The following is a 23,801-nucleotide window of genomic DNA, read 5'->3' as shown; positions in this document are numbered from 1 at the left end:
TAGGAGGGGTCACCATCGCTGTCGAATCGACGATGAAATACCTCGGTCTCGTTCTCGACAGTCGGTGGGACTTCGGGCCGCATTTCCAACGTCTCGCTCCCCGATTGTTGGCCGCAGCTTCTGCGCTCTCACGCCTGCTGCCCAACCTCAGGGGACCCAATACCTCCTGCCGGAGGCTCTATATGGGGGTCGTGCGGGCGATGGCGCTCTACGCAGCGCCAGTGTGGGCGAACACCCTGATGGCCCGCAATCTTGCAGTGCTGCGAAGACCTCAGCGAGCGATGGCCATCAGGGTCATAAGGGGATACCGTACGATATCCTTTGAAGCGGCATGCCTCCTAGCCGGATCCCCACCATGGGACCTAGACGGGAAAGTCCTCGCGTCACTCTATACATGGCGCGAGGAAGCAGTGCAGCGGGGTGAGTGCCTCGTGCCTCGACAAGTCGAGGCGCGCAGAGCAGAGCTCCGCCAGGTGTTAATGATGGAATGGGAGCAGCGACTTGCGCGACCCACGGCAGGGCACGCCGTTGTCGCGGCGGTCAGGCCCGTTATGAAGGAGTGGCTGGAGAGAAGCCACGGCGCCCTCAGCTTCCGCCTGACACAGGTTCTTACCGGACATGGGTGTTTCGGAAAGTTCCTGTGTCGCATAGGCCGGGAGCCCACGCCCAAGTGCCATCACTGTGGGATCTGCAGCGAGGACTCGGCGTTGCACACGTTGGTGGAGTGCCCAGCATGGGCAACGCAGCGCCGTGACCTCGCGGCAGCAGTAGATGCTGCGGGAAGTCTTTCGCTGCCGGCTGTTGTGTCCTGCATGGTCGGCAGCGAAGAAGGGTGGAACGCCGTCGCCTCCTTTTGTGAGGATGTGATGGTTTTAAAGGAGGCGGCGGAAAGGGAGAGAGAAACTGCTTCCTCTCTCCCCGCCCGCAGCAGACGTGGTGGGCGTCGCAGGGTGGCTGATCTCCGGCCACCATAGGGCGCGGCCTGCGGGCGACAGACTAGGGGCGTCTGTCGTCCGATCAGAAACAGGCCTCGAGACGGTGGCGTTGTGTTGCGCGCGCCTCTCTTAGTGGAGTTTGCTGTGGCCGCTGGGTGACGGCCACAGAGGTTGACGGGGCCCGCCTTTGAACATCTGGCGGGTCAATACCTGTCGGGGGTGCGGAAGAATGCTTTGGCGATACCCGTGCCCTCGACAATAGGTAAGGTAGAAGGCAACACTGGGTGGGTTTTTAGCCGGTAAGAGTCCGGCACACCCCCTCCACCGACCCCAGGTGGAGGGAAGTCCATGAGGATTTTCCCCCTGCCAAAAAAAAAAAAAAAAAAAAAAAAAAAAAAAAAAAAAAAAAAAAAAAAAAAAAAAAAAAAAAAAAAAAGGTATCGGGTTAACCAAGTAAGTACTGGATTGATTAGTAGGTAGGCTACTACGGATAGGCCGTTATAGTGTAAAACGCTGGTACTCAGTTGCATTAAATTAGACTGAAAGCCGAAACGGTAGGGTAAAATCTAGGCAGATGATGGGGGTCAATCAACTCACACTTGCCTTATTCTATTTGGCTAAATGAAGAGGACCTTCGACCTTTAGAGAGTTCAGATTTATCTATTCTGAATTAAAAATGCTTATCAGCATCATAGGCTGTTCGCACACGCATGGGCTTAAACAAGCAGTGTGAAAGGCACTTCAGATTACTTCGATCGACCAACTTTGCCTGCGAGTGTGGAGGGCGCTTATTCTGGTAACGGCATAGAGATTAATAATCTCTGGCAACAACCACCGCACGCACAGCACAGGACAGGCACCTCTCTAAAAAAATTGACGTTTCAAATCAAACAAATCATCAATCAAATTAAAATTACAATAAAATAATATTTATTTATTTTAAATCAATTGAAAAACTAATAATAAGTAGATTAGTGCACAAAAAATATACATGCATACTAAATACCGGTCTGCAAAATTCTAGATAGTTGTTCTTATAATTTGACCATGCTGAATAAATAAGTGAGAAGAATCATAGCTCACGATTATTCGTTTAAATATAATGAATAAGAAGTGATAACAAGATCTCAGCCGGTTACCTGCTACGCTTTTGGGAAAAATACTTGGGCATTCCATTCCATCATGGACCAAGTCGTGCTCGTCGAGTTTGAAGCTGCAACTGATAATTTATATCCAGCGTTATTCCAGTGCTTCACTATCATTTTATGCGGGTGAGTTATTATAACCGACTTATAAAAAAGCGGCAACATAACTGAGAAACAGGACTTTCTAAATTCTGGTTTTTACAAGTATTCACCAATTAATTTGAAAATATACCTTCATAATAAAATTTATTAAAGCAAAAGGTCTTATCTTTAAATTTAATAATAAAGGATATATGAATTTTTGTTACTTATTTATTACCAAATGTAATTTTATTTAAATGCTTTACTTATATGCATTCCTTTTATCGAAAGCACAGAAATAGGGTAAACAGAAAAAAGAACTAAATTAGGGAGCATTTTATGGTAAATCTCACACTCCTGTTAGAAATAATATTGTGTAACTTTAAATCTTACTCAATATTTTATTATTTGGGACCTCATAAATATGAACATGTGTATGACTAAAGCTTAATTTGAATTTAATTATCAACAAAATCATTTTTACGAAAATGTCTAATCCTTCAAGTTGTATTTCCTCATGATGCATAAGTTTAATAATACATTGTATTTTAGGTACATAGCAGGCCGCCTCAATGTGGTCTCGGCAACTGAATCTAAAGGCATTGCCACATTTGTGGGTACTTTTGCGTTACCATCCCTTATATTCCTATCGCTCGCTCAGCTAGACTTCAGCACAGTCAATTGGACGTTCCTTGGTGCAATACTTCTGGCTAAAGGCTTGGTATTCTTCGGTGTTATGTTAGTCACAATGCTGGTCTCCAAACCACTGAATTTGGGAAGAGCAGGAATATTTGCAATTTTCTGTACACAAAGTAACGATTTTGCTTTGGGATATCCAATTAGTAAGTATTATTTTTCTGCTATCTAGATGAGTTTAATCTGGGCAGTCTGCCATATACCAACATTATTTTGTGTAAAAGTTTTATCTCAATAGAGTAGTGCTTAACCATATTTTTATTTTTCAGTTCATGCATTGTACCAGAAAACTCATCCCGAATATGCTCTATATTTGTACTTGATGGCACCGATCTCACTTGCTATACTGAATCCTATTGCTTTTGTTTTAATGGAAATCAATAAACAGAATGACCAAACCCCAGTAATTACAATTGAAGGAGAATCAAAGTTGTGTCGTTGTAGTATGAAATTGTTGAAGAATATAGCAAAAGGTATTGCCTTCAACCCTGTGGTAGTGATGACTGTTTTGGGTATTTTTGGTAATGCTGCATTCAAACACCAACTTTCTATTTATGTAGAAGGACTTTTGGAGGTAAGTCTGAGACTTGGGACTATATTACCATCAAAACTAAAGGGTATTTAACATTTTTCAGTTTCTAACTTAATGTCACTGTTGCAGGTATTTGGACAATCTTTTGCTGCAACAGCATTGTTCTTGCTGGGCTTGCGCATGGTAGGGCAGATACACAGGCTACGAGGACCAGCTCTGTTGCTGCCATGTGTATTGATAATGGTTAAACTGTAAGTTATTCATTTAATCTATAGCTCTAACTAGGTTCCATTTCACCTGTTTCCCATAGGAACTACGCCGCATACCCAGATTTAAAGGAACCTAAGGCCTTCCTCTTCAAATTGGCTATTTTACACTAAAATATTTTTTTTTCAAATAGGGCCAGTAGTTCCTGAGATTAGCATATTTATCAAGACAAACTCTTAAGCAGCAAGGACTTACAATATTAGCATAGATAAGCATCTGTCCATAAACTATGGCAGACACAGCACATTTTTAAGATAATTTGTTGATAAAAATACTATTAAATTTATTGTCACATGAATTTTGTAAATGTCAAGGGTACTTGTCAGTACTATCTCAGGTCTTTGGCCTGTAAGTATCATGTCCGGTTGGGTTTTTGATGTTTAGTAGCTAATGATATTTATCTAATAAAAAAAAAACGTTTATTTTATAATGTCAATTTAATATTAATAGCATAATGTGTCTGAGTAAAATAGACATGAAATTTAGAAGTAAAAACCAGTAAAGTAAGTATATAGTAAGTACTGATAAGAGTTCAGTGCTACATACCTACTGCTTTAAGTTTATAAGCATTGACTGATTCATTTATGATTCACTTTATTGTGGTTTCATCAATCAACACGAACTCTGACCTCTATTGAGTAATGTGATGAAGACAATTAATCCTTACTACATTGTTGTAAAATTATGAATGTAGTATAAGGGTCCGTTCAAACAGACCGGCTCGGAGAGCATCGGCGCGCATTTTTCTTTTCACACAGATCGGAGCCGAGGCTGCGCGAGCATTAAATCATGCAGAGCTTGCAATCGTAGCCAAACGTCAAGAAAAAGTACGCGATCGGAGCCGGTCGGCTGCTCTTATTATTTCACACCTAGCGCCTTCGAGCAAATGCAGACTTCGAGCGAATAATGACAAAAGCAGTGCACATCCAAAAAAAAATGTTACTACAAATACTATGTATTCGATTTTCTACGTGTTAAGAATTTGCTCTTCTCTCCGAGCCGGTCTGTCTGAACGGACCCTAACAATGTTTATTTCGCTTTGTGGACAAAACGGCTGAGTCGACTGAGATTAAATTTTGACAGTGATAGGCTTCATTTTATCTGAATACCAAAGTGGCTGTTGCTCTGGGAAAGAGTATTCCAGAAAATCTATATAAAAATACCAAATTAATGTGAGACTGAGAGCTATACTTAAGTATTTTTAGTATCTTCTACAATGGATAATCCTATAATATAAAGTCGTTCGAGGTTAGTTGAAGACGCGATGTTTGTGTGCAGTCACATAATACCTACATGGACATAATATGACCACTTCATTTCACTTCTTATTAAAACGAGAACACATTTATGCTTTTATAATATAATGGACATATTTGCATACATAGATATCAGACATGCAAATCAAATACAGCCATTACATTATAATGAATGCTGTCTTACATATAATTGTTATTTATCTATGAAACTAATACAAGACAAACATTTTGCATACCCACTTGTATTATTGTTAGTTGAAGAACTAGTTTTTTTTTTGTAGTATGTTAAATGTAAATTTTATTTTGCTAAATTATTTCTGATGAATGAGATGAATAAAAATAATCGCAACCCAAAGAATTATATGAGAAAATAAATAAATTCTAAAATCAAATCAAAGTCAAAAATTATTTAATCAAACTTGGCTCCAAGACAGCACTTTTTGAACGTCAGGAATTTACAAAAGGCAGTCCCCAAAACGCCCACCCTTCACCACGTCCTGGTTTTGCTGGGAAGAAGAAGACTATGTATTAATGCTTCGAAATTTAAATTTATTACAGAATTGTGCTGCCAGTAGTTATGAGGGAAAGTGTGAGCGCTCTCCAGGCTGGAGCGAATGATTCGGAAACCCTATCCCTTTCCACTTACGCCTTCTTATATGGAACAATACCTACCGCACCAGCAGTGTTCGTCTTTTCCAACTTATATCAATTGGAAATCGATTTGGTAAGAACCTTTTTTCTCAATTTACTTTTTAACCTTGTATAGAATGTTATGTAGGTCGGTCGCGTGCCGACTGCCTTGTCTAATCAATCAGAGAGTTAGCGGTATCGAGTGAAAATCTATGACGATCAATCTATTAGATTCTGTTGGTCGCTGATTAAATTTATTTTATCGTTGCTACGTGTGAACTAGTAAAAGGATTAGACACTAATCACTAAAATAATCGTTGTTGAAATATTTGAGTCATTGGTCATTTAAATGTCATTGTTATTATAAAATCAAATAATCATTAACAACCGGCTACTTGCATTTAAGAATATGTAACGATAAATTATTTTCAAAATATTATCATACTTACATGTCTTCTTTAGGTACTTACAATATTTTTTTAACATGAGGGCTTTTAGTTAAAGATGAGCAAAGAAGAGTTAACTATTTCATATAAAAAAAATCTTCTAGGATTTATTTCGGAATAGGCACACCATACATTAGTTGATGACCTGAATCCCAATTAGAAGACCATGTAAACACAGTCCAGTCATAGCTAGGCTCTAAACATAGGCTCGATATAATATAAAAGTGTCGTTGAATACAGTAGGAACTACTTTTATTTCAGATGGCATCATCCATGGTAATCTGCACATTCCTGTCAGCACCAATGATGTTCATGTCTGCGCAAATGATAGCTATAAACAAAGACTATGCCGATCAACTAAAGAGGTTTGGCTTCGACCTCTCTATCGTGTCTCTGGTCGCCTCGATCTGGATACTCTTTGTGTTCATCGTCACTAAGAAGTATAAACGCATGCCGCATAGATTGACGCTGTGCTTAATTGTGTCTCAGGTAAGAAAACAAAATATTTATATACAAGTTTTTCTGCATTCATAGACAGACTCGTATTTAGAATTTAATTAGGTACAACTTGATCGAGGTTGACTACTGGTATAATAATAATCGGATGCAGTTTTAACATAAACCAACATCGTAATATCTGAACACTATTAACTGAATAAAACAATTCCCTCTAAAACACCTAAAACTGGTTGAAACTGTCACTTCAGACTTCCCGAAACCAAAGATTTAAATATGTAGGTAGCTGATAGATCGTTCCCAATATTCTATCTATGCCTTGTTTTGCTTATCACAGATAGGAACTTGACATAACTTGTATGGGGCTTACTTTTTTAACGACGTCAAAAATCATGAAATGACCCCTCCCGCTGTGGGTTAGCAGCGCTGAGGGAGTGTCAGACTCTTACTGACTAAAAACCGTCGTGTTCCGTCGTAGGCCTTTATGTACCAGGGCCGCGGTAACTCTTTCGAACAATCCCGCAGCTCCGGCAGGCCTTGTCCCTGCTGGGCCCCGCTGGGGAAACTTGTATGGGGCTAATGTCAAAATTCTATCTCTAGTAAGCGAATCCACGGATGGATAGAATATTAGGAACAGCAGTAAACGGTTAACTTGTACGATTTTTTCAGTTGTTGCTGGCTATAAGCGTGGTATGGGGCGGGCCTTTACCAGGGTATACGCCATCTTGGCACGCGTCCGTACAACAATCCCTCAGAATATTCAGCATGTACTCATGTTTGCTGTGGACCGCTATGCTCTCCGTTGGACTGCTGATGTTACAGGTAAAGGGTTTCATTTGAATACTAGCTGATCCCGCGAACTTCGTATCGTTCAAACCTTCCCTGGACCTCTACAAACATTTTAAAACCAAAATCAGCTCAATCGGCCCAGCCGTTCTCGAGTTTTAATCAGACTAACGAACAACAATTCATTTTTATTTATATAGATTAGAGAACAACCATCTGTAGGACCACTTGTAGGGTCTGCAACGAAAATCATCAAAAAGAGATATTTTTTTCATTTTCGAGTTATTGCAAAATGTATTATATTAAGTAGGTAAACTGGCATTGTAAAATATACCTTGTGAGTGTCAGATTACTTACAACTATCCACCTGTTATGGTCCATAGGATACAACCCTGACATAGTTGGGCGAGTGACAGGTCACAGGATAGAAACCACGTCTAGAGCCTTAGATTTCTGTCGACAATATTCAGAAAATAACTACTGTAAAAAGTATTATTATTTATCTACATGTTTTTGGTTAAAAATCAAATTATGGAGATTTTTTTGCGAGATTCCTAGAGAACCTTTATCATAGCGAATATACCTGATTCTAACCGAAGATAGGAGGGTACAGCTAAATTTAACCGCATGTGCTTTAACACCTAGGTCTAGCCTCATTTCGGGCTTTAGACGTTGCATACTTATACACATCTGGACACATCTATTGGCCCACCTTGTATTTTCAGTTTCGTTTGGTCCTAGCTAAATTTTTATATTAGGTCGAGCAAAAGGTTTTTATGCAGTTTTGAACCTTGCACATTCACAATTTCATTCAATAGTCTTTTTTTGAATTTCGAATACAGAATTTAAAGAAACAAGAGACAATTTGGAGCCTGCTTGTTGATATCAAACAATCGATTACTAAGAAAAATTGGTTTTATTGGTTCACTTGGATTTAATTCTTGAAAAAGTGATTGATATCTTTGGTTTTGCAACAAACATTACTTATTCTTAACATTAAGGTGAGGTTTTCTCAATAATTTATGGATACTTCACCTGAAGTCGCCGCCCAAGCTGTGGCACTTATTCAGGGCGGACATAGCCAAAGAAACGTGAGTGCTCAACTTAATTTAAGTCGGTCTGCGGTCCGAAATGTTTATCGGAGGTACCTAGAGACTGGCGGCTTTGTTCGTCGCCAAGGAAGGCCACGATCTCGGGTCACAACTGAAAGGCAGGATCGATTCATCGTGACGACCAGCTTGAGAAATCGTCACCTTACCTCCATTGAGATACAAAAACAACTTCGCGACTTCCACGGAGTATCTGTGAGCGCTCGAACTGTTCGGAGAATGTTAAAAGAACGCGATATGGTACCACAAGCCAGCTAATGGGCCCAAACTAACGCGAGCCCACCGAACAGCGCGCCTTCATTTCGCACGCAGTCATTTAAATTGGACACAGCAAGATTGGAGCCGTGTACTCTTTTCTGATGAGTCTAAAATTGTGTTACATGGCAATGATGGAAGGAAGAAGGTCTACCGACGTAACGGAGAGCGTTTCGCACAATGCTGCTTTGAAGAGAGGGTTGCTTATGGCGGTGGCACAAGGACTGTCTGGGGCGGTATATCGGCGAGCGGTAAAACTCAACTTGAGGTTGTTACAGGACCACGGCTGCCAACATTAAATGCTGAAAGGTACATTCGTAAGTGCTTAGGACCTCACGTGATACCATACGCGGACTATGTGCAGGCCCCTCTTCTCCACTGGGCACTATGGGCAAGTGCCCAGGGCCCCGCGATCGAATGGGGCCCCCTAGTTCCTGCCAGATCACCAAATGATAACCTATATTTAGGTACTAAAAATCTGATGATAATGACCAATTAAAAGAATGATAATGAACATTTAAAAGAATACTTAAAAAATGTTCAGAGTGAAAATGAAGCACCTAACTGTGTACAGGAAGCATATAATCTATCAAAACAAAATTGAAGAACACACATTTCCTAACGTAGAAATTGCATTGAGAATATTTTTAAGCATGATGATAACGTCACTAAGGGTGCCATTCTAATCTGCGAAGCCTTTTTAGAAATTTTAAGCAAACCTACAACAGTGCATGTGCGAGACATCGAGGCGGTCACCCCTCTCAGTTCGACTGTCACCCTTCTCTTTGTATTTTTGCTTTTATCTGATTACTTAAGTAGCAAAAACAATTGACGCTCGCTTAAAATTTTCGGTTTCTTTTAATTTGTGCTTAATTCTGAGGTAAATTAGAGAGTCCTCATAATAACAATAAAAAAAAATCACTTTACAGTGGATATTTCTAAGCTATTTAGGCGCTATTTGTAAGCGGAGGTGGAGGACTTTTGCGTCCCAAATGTCAAAAAATGTTGAGCTCGCTACGCTCGCAGCTGCTTCACTTTCTGGTCGCTTTTTTTTTTAACTTGTTTGAGTACTTTTGTGTTCCAAAATTAAAAAATTTCGCGCTCGCTGCGCTCGCGCCCTACAATTTACGGTTATTTTCTCTAATTTCTTTAGATATCTTTTTGCGTCCCAAATATCAAAAATTACGCGCTCGCTGCGCTCGCGCCTTCTTCACTTTACAGTGCTTTTTTAGGGTTCCGTAGCCAAAATGGCAAAAACGGAACCCTTATAGTTTCGTCATGTCCGTCTGTCCGTCTGTCCGTCTGTCCGTCTGTCACAGCCGATTTACTCGGAAACTATAAGTACTACTGTGATGAAATTTGATGGGAATATGTGTTGTATGAACCGCTACAAAAATATGACACTAAATAGTAAAAAAAAGAATTGGGGGTGGGGCCCCCCATACATGTAACTGAGGGATGAAATTTTTTTTTTCGATGTACATACCCGTGTGGGGTATCAATGGAAAGGTCTTTTAAAATGATATAAAGTTTTCTAAAAAACATTTTTCTTAAAGTGAACGGTTTTTGAGATATCAGCTCTCAAAGTCGTAAAAAGTATGTCCCCCCCCCTCTATTTTTATAACTACGGGGTATAAAATTCTAAAAAAAATAGAGTTGATGCATGCTAATTAACTCTTTCAACGATTTTTGGTTTGATCAAAGTATCTCTTATAGTTTTTGAGATAGGTTGATTTAACTGTAATTTACGGAACCCTTCGTGCACGAGTCCGACTCGCACTTGGCCGGTTTTCAAACTTGTTTGGGTACTTCTATGCTAAAAATCTCAAAAATTTCGCGCTCGCTGCGCTCGCGCTTTACACTTTTGCAGTAGTTTTATCTGAATTCTTTACATCTCTATTGCGCCCCAAAAATCCAAATTTAAAAAAAAATACTTCCCTTTACAGTGCTTTTTTTCAAACTTGTTTGGGTACTTTTGTGTTAATTCTGTATGATTTTACTACGTGATTATATTTTGGAAGGGGGTTGCTCAATAAGTGGTCCGCCCCGGGTGCTACCCGATGCTACGCCGCCACTGGCGGAGAACGCTCCTTCTCCAAATTGAAACGAAAAAAAAAATGAATTAAGAAGTACAATGCTTCAAGAGAGATTAACTAGTTTGTCGCTGATGTCCATGGAATGCGATATTCTCAATACCTACCATAGATTTTGAAGAAGTGATTAACAATTTTGCTCATCTTAAATCTAGAAGGGTACCTTTGCAATCAACATAGAGTTAATCTAAGGATTTTATGCTAAGCGAGTTATTTTTGTAGATTATTTTTATATATCCTATTTTTTGTAGGTAGTAACTAAATATAAATAAATTTAGAACCTTGTTTGTCTATTTTCTTTATATATTATAACTAAATAGTGTTTTCTCAAGGTCATAGGGGCCCCATGATCCTAATGTGCCCAAGGCCTCAAATAGTTTAAAGACGGCCCTGACTATGTGGGCCCAAATTTCCTTTTTATGCATGATAATGCAAGAGCCCATGCGGCCGGCATCGTCAGGGAATATCTTCGGGATGTGAATATCACAGTTATGGACTGGCCAGCCAGAAGCCCAGATATGAACCCCATTGAGCACATGTGGGACGAGCTAAAAAGACGTGTTAGGGCTCGTCAGCCAGTTGCCCAGACGATGCAGGAGTTGAAAACTGCCATAGAAGAGAAATGGGAGATGATCCCTCAAAACTTCATAGAGCGGTTGATAAACTCTATGCCTAATCGTATGAGAGCTGTGGTAGATGCCCATGGAGGCAACACACGTTATTAAATTAAACCTTTATTTTATGAAACATGTTTTTTATTCAAAAATCAATTGCCATTAACGAGGCACATATCCGACTTGTTAGGCGTAACTCTATGTCGTATGGTATTCTGAATTCAAATTTAAAACAATACGATCCAAAAAGAAGGTAAAATGTATCAGGTTTAAAACTGCATCATCAATTTTTGTTCAATCTAGCAATCATATTTCGGTAGGGGCCATCAAAACCTAAACTCTAAGCCCACGCCAATAGATGTGTCCAGAAGTGTATATAAAAAAATAACAATATTTCAACTGGCCCAAAATTACAGTATTTTTGTTATAAGTTGCTCAATACCTCATTACCAAAAGTTACGAGAGCTCCATTTATTTTGTATCATTGATTTGCTGATCTAACACAAGATCTAATATTCTAAAACGAATTCACAAAAACCTTCCGAATTTTAATAATTATTTTTTATTTTGTTTTCCCAGAGTCGCGGCCCGTGTTTCGTGGTAACCCTATGGCCGGTGTTAGGGTTCGTAGCGTGGGGCGCTCCTATCGTCATGGTGGTGGTGTTACTCGCCACTAAAGGCACCGGCGATCTCGACTGCAAGGCTACCGATGCCATAAGGCTGTGTCTACTTGTCTTCTGTATTACTGGTAAGTATTTGAATTCTAGGCTTAGGCCCAACTGCACCAACAGCATTGGTCCGTTTTTCTTTGAAACTTTTAGGAGAAAATACATAGTGAACAGTTGTTTTAAAGAAACTGACGTCTTTGTTTTTGCTTGGGCCTTCATTCTGTTTCGTGTTTTGTAATAAACCTATGCATAAACTTGTGGCGGCTGAGCACTTTCTCAGATGTCAGAAAAAGGACACGTCTTTTCTCATAGTTACTTTCCCATCCCTCTTGTTTGGCATCATGATTTGTTCTATGCCCAGAATACGGAGTTATCGGTCCAAACTGAGCAGAGAACTAGCGTTCTCCACAAACTATATGCTTTTTAAACGTAGTTTATAGATCATCCATTGGATGGAAGATCAATTTCTTTCATCGGAATAGTCAGCGGGCTAGTCGCCAAAGCCTAAATTATAAATCAATCAATATATCTGAATATTTTAAACTAAGATATTGATATATGCCGGGGCTGCGGGTTGTTCGAAAGAGATACCGCGGCCCTGGTACATAAAAGGCCAATGACGGAACACGACGGTTTTTAGTCAGTAAGGGCCTTACTACAAAAACTTTAAACTCTATTTTACACTTGTCTAATAAAATTTTGGCTGCAAAATGAGCCATATGTCAACGTCATAATTTGACATTTTTTTAGACAAGGCATAAACTGACGTTTAAAAGTTTTTGTGGTGAGACGGTAAGAGTCTGACACTCCCTCACCGCTGCTAACCCACAGCGGGAGGGGTCATTTGATGATTTTTGACGTCGGAAAAAAAAAAAGATATTGATATATCTGCACATGTTATGTAGTTAGTACGAGGGCGGGTCAATAAGTCCGTGACTTTTGGAATAAAACACAGATTTTTTGATAAATAAATCATTTTATTTTTCAACGTAGTCCCCCTTGAGCTCTATACACTTTGTCCAACGCTTCTCCAATTTTTTTATCCCTTCCAAAAATTAGGATTTGTCGAGGTCCTCAAAATAAGCCCTTGTTTGCGAGATGACTTCATCATTGGAGTCAAATCTTTTTCCACGAAGCCATTTCTTCAGGTTTGGGAACAAGAAATAGTCACTCGGAGCCAAATCTGGAGAATAGGGTGGATGAGAGAGCAATTCATAGCCGAATTCATGGATTTTTGCCATGGCAACTGCACATGTGTACTTGCATTGTCTTGGTGGAAAAAAACTTTTTTCTTGGCCAAATGAGGTCGGTTTTTTTTCAAATCGTATTTGAAGCGGTAGGTAATAAGGTGGCATAATATTCCCCATTGATTGTTCTTCCCTTTTGAAGGTAGTCAATGTGGATTATCCCGCGTGCATCCCAAAAAACAGTCGCCATAACTTTATTGGCTGACAAACTCACCTTGGCCTTCTTTGGTGCCGATTCACCCTTAGAAACCCACTGTTTTGACTGTTGTTTGGTCTCTGGTGTGTTGTGATGGATCCATGTTTCGTCCACTGTTACAAAACGGCGCAAAAACTCCTCCATATTGCGATCAAACAACGCCAAACCTTCCTGTGAAGTTGTTACACGATTGCGTTTGTGGTCGACTGTGAGCAAACGCGGCACCCATCTTGCGGAAAGCTTTCTCATGCCCAAGTGATCATTCAAAATTGAAACCACTGAGCCATGCGAGATCCCTACAGCTTCCACAATCTCTTGCACTTTCAATCTTCGGTCGGCCAACACCATACCGTGGATTTTTTCGATTGTTTCGGGTGAAGAGACTTCAACTGGGCGTCCAGGGCGTTCGGCATCTTCAGTGCTTGTACGGCCACAACGAAATTCAGTAAACCACTTTTTTACGATTTAAATCAATGGTGCAGAGTCCCCATAGTATTTATCAAGCTTAGCCTTGGTTTCGGTAATGGTTTTTTTTCGCAAAAAATAATGCTTAATGAGCACACGAAATTCACTTTGTTCCATTTTTTCCTCAGATTACTGGGTAGTCTGATAAAGATAGCTGTCAAACACAATCTAACTGACGCAGCAAGTTCAAATTTTGTCAGGAGTCACCTGATAGATGCCTGTTAACAGGAGTAGTGTTGCTTTTTCAGTAAAGAGGTCAGAAATTCAAAAAGTCACGGACTTATTGACCCGCCCTCGTATATAAAATAAATATATTAACTTGTTTATTGTTACAGTGACCATGGGATGTCTGACCCTGTACATAAGATTCAGACGGCGCAGCGCTCACTTCGCGTCGCTGTCCGCCGACTTGGCGACAACTTCAAGCCCTCGCGAAGAGTCCACGAGTTTGATCGACAACGCCGAACCTGTCTCACAAACGCAATCTATATCTGCCAATGGGAATGGTAAGATTATTATTTTATGAACTAAAGAATAATAAAAACAAAACTTGTTGTTTAATTATGCAGATATTTATTTAGCTTGCTTTTATGGATTTTTTTGTATTTTGAAAAAAAGTGGTCAGTTGGCTACTCGGAAGTCTGGCTTAATTATCATTAAATACCAACTTTTTTTGTTTTCTAAATTATTAGTCATGTGATTCAAGCAAAACCAGCTTAGAAATATATGAATACATAGGCACAATTTGATGACTGGAAGCCGACCCCAACATAGTTGGGAAAAGGCTCGGAAGATGATGATGATGATGAATTTGCTTTGAGGATTTTTGATTTGGCAGGGTGCTACGGAACCATTACGACGACGCCATCACCAAATAAACAATGTTGTTCTGATGATCCCAACTGCGAGAATGGATTATCTTCATCGCATGATATCGAAGACATTGGTGACGCCAAGTAAGTTCTGTTAAAATAACAATTAACCCCCTTACTTATAAAATCTCTAATCACCTTTTAAGCAACATTTTTACTAATCACTACTTAAAGCCTTAAGTAGTGATTAGTTGAAATGTTAGTTAAGACATGCTTAAAATTTCAATATTCATATTCAATGTTGAATGCATGTATTCAGCAGGGACTGCGCGTGTCCTCCGTCTCAGAAGCACCGGTGTCCCCCTGGCGGCGAGTGCCAGTACCTCAGCGAGCTGACCGCGGCCGCCGGAGCCCTAGGGCTCCTGCCGCCCGAGCAGACGCGCGGCCGCGGCGGACAGCTGCTCAAGCACACCGTGCTAACTATTGTATACAGCCTCAGCATGTTCATAGTGAGTATAATATTCTTTTTAAAACAGCATTAAAGTAGGTTGTCACAGGGGTGACTACCTCTGCGACCGCCAATAGGCGTGATGACAGGGTCAGGGGGGGGGGGGGGCTCGTGTACTCTCAATCTTTGTTGCGTTATATATCTTAATTAATTTTATGTATTTAATGTTTCGTTAAAATAAAAAAATACGTGTCCATTATTAGGGTTATCCAAAAGACGGACTAATTACTTTTTTCAGTCATCATGCCTCCTCATCCTCATCCTCCGAGCCTTTTTCCCAACTATGTTGGGGTCGACTTCCAGTCTAACCTAAAAGTTCAGTCATCATACCTATTGTATTAAAATCACAATTCTTACCTTTATTCCATCGATACAAATATGTCGGAGGAAAAAATAACTAATAAATCAAACTAACTCATTACGAAACTTCCAGGGCATAACCTACACGACGTGGCGCATGATGTTGAAAGACGAAAGCGGCGTGTTCGTCGAAATAGAGTTCCTGGACATAGTGGCGAGCTATGGTCAGGCGTTAGTCATGTTCATACTGTTTGGACTCGACCCGGAGGAAATATTCATACCCGCTATCCGGTTCGTGAAGAATAAATGGTAATTATTTGATCTATTCATCTATTTAGTCATCTAGGTCCTGGTCAACATACAGAACTGTATTTTTATGTAACTTACAATATTATTTTTATGTCACTTATGAAACTTACAAAAGGCCGATTTTTCAATCGCCAGATATTTTTTTTTTATCTAAAGAAGTGTTTGTAAGTTAGACATTTTTACAGTTTTTTTGTAGAAAATATGTCAAACCACTATATTTATTCCTTTAATTCTTATCTATTAAATATCAATTCTGATTTATTAAAAGTCGTGGTGGCCTAGTGGGCAAAGAACCAACCTCTCGAGTATGAGGGCGCGGGTTCGATTCCAAGTCAGGCAAGTACCAATGCAACTTTTCTAAGTTTTTATGTACTTTCTAAGTATAGCTTAGACACCAAATGACTGTGTTTCGGATGGCACGTTAAACTGTAGGTCCCGGCTGTCATTGAACATCCTTGGCAGTCGTTACGGGTAGTCAGAAGCCAGTAAGTCTGACACCAGTCTAATCAAGGGGTATCGGGTTGCCTGGGTAACTGGGTTGAGGAGGTCAGATAGGCAGTCGCTTCTTGTAAAGCACTGGTACTCAGCTGAATCCGGTTAGACTGGAAGCCGACCCCAACATAGTTGGGAAAAGGCTCGGAGGATGATGAAATAGAAGTTAATAGATGATTAGAAAATCGGTCCCAAAAGTAGAATTGAGACAACGATTGCAGATTATAACACATATTTAATCATTTTACCTTGTACTGAACTATTGAATCCCCTTATAATAAAATACAACTAATACTAACATTTTTTATTAAATACAGGTATGGTGGTGACACCGTGGTACTGCCGTCGGTAGAAGACTTGAGCTTTGAGACCAAACACGTTTGCGACCAGTTTATTACGCATCATCTCGAACGCTGCAGGGAGGCTATTGCAAAAGATACAAGGTAACTAATCTGTTTCATACCTGTCTATGCTCTCCGGGAATCCAAAGTCATTTATTCAAAGTAGGCTGAAAATCAACACAGGTCAAGTTTATACCCTAAAAACGCCCACTCTTCACCACTTTTTCATACTCTACGTGTTTTTTCTGGGAAGAAGAAATGGTGCAACAAACTCCCGAGCAAAACAATTCTGTCTGTATGATTTGAAGAACCGGTTCTATACATAATCTGTTATTTTACGCGCTTATTTAGTCTGTTTTTTCCTCAATAAAATATATTGATTTGTAATTAATATTATCTGATCCAAATAAATGTCATCATCCTTCGAGCCTTTTTCCCAACTATGTTGGGGTCGGCTTCCAGTCTAACCGGATGATCCAAATAAATGGATTACTGGAAATTTTAGCTGTGTCTTTTTAAATTGTATATTAATTTATCTAGGTGGCGTATGCGCACATACAGAGGCGTATTCCGTGGTTCCTGCCTTGTCCGTTGGCTGATCAGCTGCGGCCTCGCCAAAGACGATCACGAAGCAGTTCAGTACGGACGACACTTGCTCGACGGACGACTCATATCGCACGTGAACAACGCACATCATTTTACCAACTCACCGCTACTTTACACGTTCAAGTAAACTGATATACCACAGAGTAGTGAACAAATGGAGTGTTATAAGGAGGTTACCGGTTTTTTGTGCAATTGACAGCTGTCAGTTTTCAAGGGAAAATAGTGTTGTTTGTACTGACTGACAGCAACTGTCAACTGCACAAAAAATGGTCATGAATTTTAATACTTTTTAATGTAATTTATAAAGAGCATAGGTACGATGTATTTCCAAGTTCCTTTAACATAAATATACAGCGGATATCACTCCATTTGCTTATAACTCGATGTTTTAAAAATGCGACCTTGGCTATGCTGAAACTGATATATTTCTCAGGCTGGAATCTAGTGTTATAATATTATATATTTTTATTGTATACATACATTATTAAAGAATAAAATGTTACTGTACTTCATGCATTAAAATTATAGATCTTAATAAAATATAGGTAGATTACTTTTCTGTTCTACTATTGTCGGCGATTGTACTGATTAAGGAAAATGTCGGAAATAATGTTTTAAGTCTAATTTATACGTTGCAAAATTTGGTGCTTTTTTACGAATAATTTATTGGTACAAACGTTTCTATGCTAAAGTTGACCAAAAATTAAGTTATTGTTTTTTATGAAGTTGTAAGACAACATTTTAACAATTTTTTGTGATCTTATGGGGCTTGTGGTAATTTATAGACAGTTAAGTAATTTAGTTTTAGTTCACATGATTTCTACATTATGATCTCAACGACACAAAACCATTTAGTTATAAGTGATGTCTATAGAAATACTTGTATTCGTTTTTGCAGTATGTATCTGTAAGTGAAAGGTATTTATTCAAACCACCCATTATATTACTTTTGAGCTAGCCACTTTTCGTTCTCAGTTTTATATTTTCAACCAACTTTCCAAAAAATATCTGAATTGAGAACCAGAGGGGGTTCTCAATTCAGATATTTATATTACATACATATTTTATATACATATTTTTTTTGCAACTCTTAAAACATGCGGCCAAATTATATACTATTATAATGCATAAGTCTATATGTTCGGAGTTAACCCAGTGGGGCCAGTGGCAGTGGAAAATAATGTTTCGCTTCATGGTACTTAAACAACTGAATATAATTATTGACTTACGTCGTAGAAACTCTTATTTATCTTATAAACAGCTTACGTTAGTTGCTTAGTTGAATATTTTAAATAAGGAACTTCACCGTCTGTGTTAGTGAGAATAACATGAACAAATAGAATTAATAATTTAATGAATCTTTACGATTCACGTATAAATCTATCTATAGGTGGCATTCGGTTTTTAGAGACTGTAATTTAGTAAGTATATATTTACTTTCATTTGTACAGCCCAACTTGCTTGCAAATACATGTTTCTCCGCCTTCTTTTAGGCCTACTTGGTATATCAGTCATAACCCTTTATGAAATGCTCGATAGCCTTTCTTGAAATGGTTCACTGTCTATTGGCCACATAATCATGGCGTTTGGGCGACAAATGATAAGAAATCGTGTCTCGATATGCAACCGAACCTACCTTCAGATATTTCATTTTAGAAGCTAAATAATTTACGCGCATAAATTTTTGTGATGTTAGGCTGTTATTGTTTGCCCTTGTTGTAGTAATAAATAAGAATATCATAATCAACATAATGGTCATATTAAACCTATTTAAGAATAATCAAATCTATGTTATTAATATTATATTGTTGTATTTTCTGATTGAGCATAAAAAAAATGTTAAAAAATATATTTGTTCATATACTGAATTTATATTTAGTTTTCTTTGCACACCATATTACCCCGTCATTATTCTCGAGAGGTGTTTAAAAACATCTTGTAAGAGGACAACCCTTTATAAAGGAGCAATCTGAGGTGGTAGAATTAAACAGAAGATAAACTTTTTAGATTTTTTATTCATCATTTTCTTGTTCTTCATTGTCATCAGCATCATCTTGCTCTGGTGCCTCCCACCAAGTCAACAGGCCTAGGCCAGGCTCATTGATCCCTCCTACTATTCTGTAAGGTGCTACTGTTTGTATTGTGCACTCTGTGCCAGGTGGCCCAGTGGGTAAACTTTCTTCAAAAGCTTCACTTGTAATGCGAAATCTTATTGACTCTCCTGCAATTGAAAGGTTTTATTAGATCAGCCACATTTTATGAGGATTTGAGTCATGATAGACAGTGTTTTCTTTTCTAACGCACTACTGGGGTTATAACAGGGTTACAATTACATAAAATAGTTTTCTCAATAGCTTTGGTGGAAATTAAAGTTTTCTATTTAAAACTTAAACTTGTGTGCTTTCTTTTTATTTAGTATCTCCAACAAAAGATGTACACTTTATTTTAGTAACCTTCAATACTTAAAAATTGAAGTTGTATTTCCCTTTAAGGGGTAAATATATTTTTTATTTTGTAAGATGAAACATGTTACCTGAGTCCATAAACAAATCATGTTTCTCTCCATCTTCTTTTGGATATTCCCACACCCAAGCCTGATCAGTTTCATCGAATCTAGATGGATGTTGTAAGGCATTCACTGGTATTAAGATGTCATCAAAAAATCCTAGGGTCACTGCAATGAAATAGGGTTATTTCATTAGTTTTGTAAGCAGAAATGTACTTATTTATAGCAGAATACTAGTGGCCTGCGGTCCATGTTTCCAAAGTCCACCATTTTACTAAACATTTATTTTGAATAGATAAGACCATTCTTGAGTTATAAATTACAAAGAAAAGTGGCCTTAACTTTTATACATACAGATTACACAAAAGGAAAAACTAGAAATGAAATGTACATACCATGCACACCTTCCCGGCTACAATTTTTTATCTTTCCTATAAGTATTTCTTCAACAATAGGTCGGAATACAATATATCTAAATTTTACTTCAGTGTGAGATGAACCATCTCCAGGAAATATATATGAATGTCCAATGTCTTTGATGTCAAATAAAGCTATGCATAATCCAACATTTAATACTACCTGTAAAGAACCAAAACATGACACGATTATGAAAAGCATAATGTAGCAACCTCGCTTCATATCAATGATTTATCCCATATATTTAATGATCATTATATCTACACCAGCAAAGTATTTATACGCTTTTTGGCTGTAAAAATAGCTAAATGAGGTTAGAATCATACTTACTTTATTTGCTAGTTTCCTATTAAGTAATGTTGTAATAGATTCCGTTAAACTTTGATGGAAGTGCTCTGGAGTAATTCTGATTACGTCTTTCATTTCAGCTAGCACAAACATTTTGTTTTGAGGATAATATCCGCATTGCAATTCAAAAACAATAACATTGGCGGTATGATTTTGTCGATGTTGGTAAAAGTTTTTTTTTTTTTTTTTTTTTTTTTTTTTTTTAAACTTGGCTAGTCGCTATATGCGCATTGCCACCGACAAAAACGGGGAAACTTGGTAGGAATGAAATAAAATTTAGGTAACGGAACTTGGATAGGTATTGGATAGGATTATTCGAAAACTAGGATATTAAATACGTATATTATTCAGAGAGATAAATGCTACTAAATACATATATATATTAGGATCTTTAGTTGCTAGCAAGACAGGGATAGAGGTAGGAAAAGGTATCTTATAGGATAAAAGACTTGATATAAAAGGTTCGTGATCGAGAAGAGGACAGGAAAAAAAAATGTGGTTTAAATCGCCAATCTCACCACATTCGCAAAGGGCACTATCAACGATCTGCAGTCGGGCGAGGTGAAGCTTGGAACAATTATGACCTATTCTCATACGAATTAGGCAACTGGTAGCAGCTTTATTAAAATTTAATTTAGCGAACCACGGTTTTTTTGGAATGCATGATTGGATACGAGCGTAATAGTTACCTTTATTGATACTGCTATTTGCCCATGACTTACTCCAGTCATCCCAAAGAAAATTCTTTGGTAGACTAGCCAAGTCATGAGCAAAATTTATGTATGGAAATACATCACCACATTCTACCGCTTCGCTAGCCAGATGATCAGCTTTCACATTTCCTGTGATATTACAATGACCCGGAATCCAGACTAAGGAAACTTGAAAACCTAATTTAATACATTGATATAACAGGCTTCTAATGATTAAAATAATCGGAAATACTGGTTTAGATTTAAAAGGATATTTTTTAATTGCTTGCAAAGCACTTAATGCGTCAGTAAATATTACTGTCTTACCCAATTTCATTAAGCGGACGTACTCTAAGGCCTTGAGGAGACCAAAGCATTCTCCAGTAAACACTGAAGACTCAGGAGGAAGCTTAACTTTTTGAACTATATTATATTGGGAGTGAAAAACGCCAACTCCGACATTACCAGAAGAAGAGTGTTTAGATGCGTCCGTGTAAATATGATGCCAATTGTCCCAGTGTATGCTCTTTGAAAAATTGAATAACTCTTTTATACAATTATCATTTTTATTAATGCCTAAATTTAAAATAACATTCGGAGTAAACACTATATGATGATGTTCTCCTAGCCGATTATCGGCTACGGCGGCTGTTCTCATGTAAGGAGATTAGACAACTGCGCAGGACATATTATAGTGCACGAGCATTTGCGCAGACACAGGTGCACTCACTATTCCTTAACTCTCATAGCCCGATGGGACGGCAATCCGACACGACCGGAGAGAGATCAGGCGCAGGACCGACATTTACGTGCTCTCCGATGCACGGGTGTATCAATCACCACCTTCCAGGCTCCGGGCTGCTATGTGAAAGTCTTCTAAAACCCACAAAGCGATTTCGGCCCGACTCGGGAATCGAACCCGAGACCTCGTGCTCAGCAGCCGCACTTGCGACAGCTAGACCAACGAGGCACTATAACTAAGGAACTATATAATGATTCGTAAGAATTGCAAAAAAGAGGAAATGTTATTGATTTATAAGTTGGAGCTTGCAAAGCAAGGTACTTTTTATAGCTAACAACAAGACAGGGAGGTGATTTGTGAGACCAATAGTGAGAAGAGTTGGTTTCCTCTAAAAGAGACTCAAGTTTTGCGCGTAAAGGGTGATTGGAAAATTGTAAGGCACGGAACAAAAACTTGTCAGAAAGATACTGACGTCGAAGGGATAGAGGAGGATCAACCGTTTCGACCTGTAAGGCATTAATTGGGCTTGACTTCATAGCTCCGGTTACAATTCGTAAAGCCTTTGACTGAATAGCGTCCAATCTTTTAAAAGCAGCTAAATTACCAGGTTCTAGTAAGAATGTACCATAGTCTAATACACTTCTAACTATTGCATTATAAATTAATTTTAGTGAGAATGGATGGGCCCCCCACCAAACTCCAGACAAACATCTTAATATATTTATTCTTTGTTCACACCTCGCTGCTATATATTCGCAGTGTGGAAGTCCAGAAAGTTTGCTATCTAATATCAGACCTAAAAACTTGACTGATGATTTAACAGGAATAGGAACATTATCATAATATACATACACAGGAGGAGGAAGACGCATCCTAGAAAAAAGTACAACAGTACTTTTTGCGGTAGACAGCTCAAGACCATTGTTATCCATCCATTTCTTTAAAAGATTGAGACCCGATGACAATGAATCACAGGCCGTTGTGACAGAGTTATTTGGGCAATACAACAGAAGATCATCAGCATATTGGAGCACTTTCACTTCATTATTTAGAGAAGATTCAAGATCGTAAGTATAAATGTCATAAAGTAGAGGACTAAGAACTGAACCTTGAGGGAGGCCTCTCCACACGACTCTAGATTCACAAGAATCCTCGTGAGTAAGTTTTATATACCTCTCAGATAATATATTTAAAATGAAATTTACAAGCATTATAGGCACATTTAACTGCAGAAGTTTATATTTTAACATAGAAATTACAACGTTATCGTAAGCCGAAGTGATATCCAGAAAAGCTGAAACTATGGAGTGATTGGAAGAAAATGCTAATCTAATGTCAGTGATAAAGATACTTAGACTATCTAGGGTACTTTTACCACGCCTAAAACCAAATTGACTTTCGCTTAATATTTTCTTACTTTCTATAAACCATTCTAATCTATTTTTGGCTAAGTGTTCCGAGACCTTTAACATTACAGATGACAAAGCTATTGGTCGATAAGATAAGCAGTCAGAAGGACTTTTGTTGGGTTTCAAAATTGGAAGGATATCTTGCGATTTCCAAGAAATGGGAACCTTACCAGAAATTACAATTTGATTAATTAATTTTAAGTAATATAAAAGAGATAAATCACTCATATTAGCCAGAAAAGAGTAGGGTATACCATCTGCACCTGGTGCAGAGTCTTTGATTTGGTACAAAACACCTTTTAGCTCTTCTAAAGTAAATGGATTATCAAGTACGCAGGGAGGATCTGATAATGCGTAAGGCATATGATACGCAGATATATTATCTGGGACGTATGGGGGAGCTAATTTATCTAAAAAACTATTTATTAATTGAGGTGGAAGG

At 38.5% G+C, this 23,801-nt stretch overlaps 3 protein-coding genes across 5 annotated transcripts; 1 reads left to right on the top strand and 2 right to left on the bottom strand.

The window, feature by feature from the left end:
• Positions 1 to 1,832: 1,832 nt before the first annotated feature.
• On the top strand, positions 1,833 to 19,113 carry LOC124635004 (integral membrane protein GPR155). 3 transcript variants are annotated; one of them, XR_006984952.1, is made up of 15 exons: positions 1,833 to 2,206; positions 2,714 to 3,003; positions 3,127 to 3,431; positions 3,519 to 3,640; positions 5,471 to 5,636; positions 6,250 to 6,477; positions 7,114 to 7,266; positions 11,881 to 12,049; positions 14,213 to 14,383; positions 14,716 to 14,833; positions 15,009 to 15,198; positions 15,631 to 15,806; positions 16,616 to 16,741; positions 17,180 to 18,726; positions 18,784 to 19,113. XR_006984952.1 is itself a non-coding variant. In XM_047170735.1 (14 exons), exons 1-14 carry the CDS (start codon positions 2,118 to 2,120, stop codon positions 17,370 to 17,372), a joined length of 2,493 nt encoding a protein of 830 aa, XP_047026691.1. In that variant the 5' UTR covers positions 1,833 to 2,117; the 3' UTR covers positions 17,373 to 19,113. The 3 variants fall into 3 exon arrangements, 2 of the variants coding, with proteins under 2 accessions (XP_047026691.1, XP_047026689.1); XM_047170735.1 differs by having other exon boundaries at positions 15,012 to 15,198; positions 17,180 to 19,113; XM_047170733.1 differs by having other exon boundaries at positions 17,180 to 19,113.
• A 127-nt stretch (positions 19,114 to 19,240) lies between these two features.
• LOC124635005 (DNA-directed RNA polymerase III subunit RPC8) lies at positions 19,241 to 20,684 on the bottom strand. The gene is made up of 4 exons (XM_047170736.1): positions 20,499 to 20,684; positions 20,147 to 20,330; positions 19,779 to 19,919; positions 19,241 to 19,466 (listed from the first exon to the last, which is right to left on the bottom strand). Exons 1-4 carry the CDS (start codon positions 20,607 to 20,609, stop codon positions 19,258 to 19,260), a joined length of 645 nt encoding a protein of 214 aa, XP_047026692.1. The 5' UTR covers positions 20,610 to 20,684; the 3' UTR covers positions 19,241 to 19,257.
• A 162-nt stretch (positions 20,685 to 20,846) lies between these two features.
• Positions 20,847 to 23,416, bottom strand: LOC124635343. The gene is made up of 2 exons (XM_047171222.1): positions 22,200 to 23,416; positions 20,847 to 21,816 (listed from the first exon to the last, which is right to left on the bottom strand). The coding sequence occupies exons 1-2, from the start codon at positions 23,198 to 23,200 to the stop codon at positions 20,847 to 20,849; spliced, it is 1,971 nt and encodes a 656-aa protein (XP_047027178.1). The 5' UTR covers positions 23,201 to 23,416.
• Positions 23,417 to 23,801: the final 385 nt, after the last annotated feature.

This window comes from Helicoverpa zea, chromosome 12 (genome assembly GCF_022581195.2).
Source record: "Helicoverpa zea isolate HzStark_Cry1AcR chromosome 12, ilHelZeax1.1, whole genome shotgun sequence".
NCBI classification, from domain to species: Eukaryota; Metazoa; Arthropoda; class Insecta; order Lepidoptera; family Noctuidae; genus Helicoverpa; species Helicoverpa zea.
Note: the sequence above shows the minus strand (reverse complement) of the source record. Positions and strands in the feature narration are given on the sequence as shown.